We start from the raw sequence: 3550 nt of genomic DNA on the forward strand, positions 1-3550 counted from the left end.
GCGAGTTTCTCACTAAAGTAGGCCACGGGTCTGCTATGTTGGCTCAAAACTGCACCAATCCCCACCTTGGAAGCATCACAATGAAGCTCAAATGGTTGTGAAAAATTGGGTAAAACCAGGAGAGGAGCACTGGTTAGTAGGACTTTGATTTTGCAGAAGGCTACAGCCGCTTCAGGTGTCCAAGTAAATTTTTTACCTTTCATACAATCTGTAATAGGAGCTGTAATAGAATTGAAATGCGTGATAAATCGCCTATAAAATGAAGCTAAACCATGAAAACTCCTCACTTCAAACAAAGACCTCGGTTCAGGCCAATTCCTAATTGCATCCACTTTTGACTCATCCATTCGAATGCCCTCAGCAGTGATGATATATCCAAGAAACAACACACTACTCACCATAAAAGAACACTTGTTAATACCCCCAAATAGTTTCTCCCTCCGTAAGACTGATAAAACAGACCGAAGGTGCTGCAGATGAGATTCAGAATCGAGACTATAGATCAATATATCATCGAAATAAAGGACAACACATTTACCTATAAATGGACGAAGAATCTGATTCATAAAACTCATGAACGTGCTAAGAGCATTTGAAAGCCCAAAAGGCATAACCAGTCACTCGTACAACCCCTCTCGAATTTTAAAAGCGGTCTTCCATTCATCCCCCGGTCGGATACGGATCTAATGATAACCACTCTTTAGATCCAGCTTACTAAAGACAGCAGCGCCAGTTAATTGATCCAACAAATCATCGAGTCTTGGAATGGGAAACCGATATCGTGTTGTAATTTTGTTAATAGCCCTACTATCCACACACATGCGCCAAGACCCATCTTTTTTTGGAGTCAAAAGAGCTGGTACAACGCATGGACTGAGGCTCTCTCGGATATACCCATTTCCCAATAATTCTTCCACTTGTCGTCGTAATTCCTCATGTTCTCTCGGACTCATCCGATAATGCGGCCTATTAGGAAGAACACTTCCAGGAATGAGATCAATCCTATGTTGAACATCACGCAACAGAGGCAAACCAATAGGCAAATCTTCTGGAAAAACATCCCCAAATTCAATCAATAAATCTCGTACTTCTGCTGGAATTTTGGTACCAGTCATGACTTCTTTAGATATCAACATATAAACCACACTGGAATCAGATAATGCCTTCTCAAAAGGACGATGAGAAAGAAGGTTACTCTTATCTCCCGAACTAGTGATCCCTTTTGATTCTTGACTTGGCAATAACACTATCTTGGTGGACTCAAATATGAAACTGTATGTATTTTTTCGCCCATCCTGTATCACACGTCGATCATATTGCCACGGCCTTCCCAATAACAAGTGACAAGCATCCATACTCACCACATCACACCAAATCTGGTCCTTGTAAGTTAACCCAACTGAGAAGCAAACCTTGCATCTCTTAGACACTTTCACTTCAGCCCCCTTTTGAATCCATGCCAATCCATAAGGCTTCGAGTGTTCTTCTACTTTTAACCCCAGCTTCTGAATAACTTCCTCCGCCACTACGTTCTCACAACTACCAGAATCGATGATGAAACTGCAAACTTTGTCACCAATGGTACACGTTGATTGGAACACGACACTCCTGATCCAATCCTCCCCCTCAATCACCCTGGGTGTGTAACAAGATCTCCGAACAACTAGAGAGGTGCCCCGATCACCCTGCACTAATTCTTCAGTTAAATCATACTTGCCGTCTGGATCATATTCTAACTCACCCTCAAACTCATCTTGACCTTCATTATCAGGCTCAACTAAGAGAGCCTTGCCTCCCCGATCCCCTTTGCGGAAATCACTCGCACGATTCCCCGGTTCTCCACATTTAAAGCATTTGAAACCAGTACTAGGAGCGCGACTTGTTGGAGTTGAGATTACTTGTTTTTCCCCCACTGAACCACTGCTTCCTGGTTTAATGTTGGGTAAATTACTGGGTGTCCGACCCACCCTACTTCCTTCCCAGAAGGAGTCACCACTCTTTTTGCTCAAACGGTTCTCTAATTGTTTAGCACGCTGATAAGCTTCTGCCACAGTGAATATATCAAACATGTTCAATATGTCTTGGAATTGAACCCGCATTCCGCCTACATACCGAGACACAAGCTGCTCCTCCATTTCTGTTAAGTCATTTCTAGCAATCAATTGATAAAACTCCGCAGTGTAATCATCCACACTACACACTCCCATTCGTAAGTTTTGCAATTGCTGATAAATAGTACGTACATAGTTATATGGCAAGAACGTATCACGCATATTTTTTTTCATCTTTTCCCACGATTCAATTTTCTGTTTTCCCTGCCTTGCGCGATGAGCCTTGAACTGTTGCCACCAAGCTGCTACATGGCCACGAAGACGTGTGGCTACCAACGCCACTTGTTTGTGAGATGGGACTTCTTTGAACTCCAGCACTTCATCTACTGCATACAACCAGTCTGTGAACTCTTCAACACATAACCCTCCTGTAAACTCGGGAATATCCACTCGAATACCCGCTTCCCAATGGTTTCCCGCTCCACCTCGGTTAACTTCTCCCTGGCGCCCCCCTGGCCTTTCTTCAGCAAAAGGGTTATCAAGCTCCCCTTCAGACCCTTCGGTTGCAGTCACTTCCAGATCCTGCGGTTGTCGAGTCAGTCTCAACTCTTGTAGAGCTGCTGTAATACCAAACATTTGTTGAGTCAGTGAAGCCACCTGCTCAGTCAAACGAGTCATGTCTCCTCTGCCCTGATCTCCTCCAACACTGGTATTCCTACTACCACGCTTCCTAGGCGGCATCCTACGGAACGAACCTGCCTCTGATACCAACTGATGTAGAACCAAACCCCAACACTTGTTGATTCCTAAGAATACCAAGAAATAAGGAAAGGTTGACAAAAATGCACCCACAAATCTTGTTGATTCCGTCGGAATACCAAGAAAAGGGAACAACGACACAGAGGTCAATTTCATATATTTCGTCAAAAACCGTCGAACTACTCCTACACCAACACCATAAAAGGGAGCCCTAAAGGGCATGGGCTCAACAGAGCAAAACAAGCACAGGCCACAACCCAACACTAAGGCCCAAGACACAGGACAAAAAGAACCACATTTGGCTTGAAGTCCAATAACATAACAAAATAAAGTTGACGCAAAGCAGAGATTACAAAGTTCTCTGATCATATTTCTCCATGAATCCAGCAGCTATCCTATCCACATCACTACCCCACAAGAAAGAAAGAATGTTTTGGAAAAGTTTTTCTTGAGAGAGTTTTCGAAGTTTTTCAAATCAAAACCTAATTAAATAGACTGGTTAAATGAAATTACTCTTAAAATAAAGTAAATAATGGTGGTAATATTAATCAATTTGTATATTGCGGAAAGAAAAACGCGTACCCAACAAAGAAATTAATGAGATTCTGACATGAGCTGCTTAATTAAAACAATCATCATCTCTATTTCGAGAGAGATGAATGTTAAAATTATGTGTTTAGTAGGAGAGTGCATTTAATGGATCACGTGATTCCAAGCATCTTCTTTGTATGTCGGTCTCC

At 42.5% G+C, this 3550-nt stretch overlaps 1 protein-coding gene across 1 annotated transcript; it reads right to left on the reverse strand.

The window, feature by feature from the left end:
- Positions 1–683: 683 nt before the first annotated feature.
- Positions 684–3179, reverse strand: LOC120014137. The gene has a single exon (XM_038866058.1). It carries the CDS (start codon positions 3177–3179, stop codon positions 684–686), a length of 2496 nt encoding a protein of 831 aa, XP_038721986.1.
- Positions 3180–3550: the final 371 nt, after the last annotated feature.

Source organism: Tripterygium wilfordii, chromosome 14 (genome assembly GCF_013401445.1).
Source record: "Tripterygium wilfordii isolate XIE 37 chromosome 14, ASM1340144v1, whole genome shotgun sequence".
Taxonomy (NCBI): domain Eukaryota; kingdom Viridiplantae; phylum Streptophyta; class Magnoliopsida; order Celastrales; family Celastraceae; genus Tripterygium; species Tripterygium wilfordii.

What these genes read in the sequence shown, in the direction of transcription:
- LOC120014137 (XM_038866058.1), bottom strand. Translation starts at nt 3,179, where the DNA reads ATGATCAGAGAACTTTGTAATCTCTGCTTTGCGTCAACTTTATTTTGT.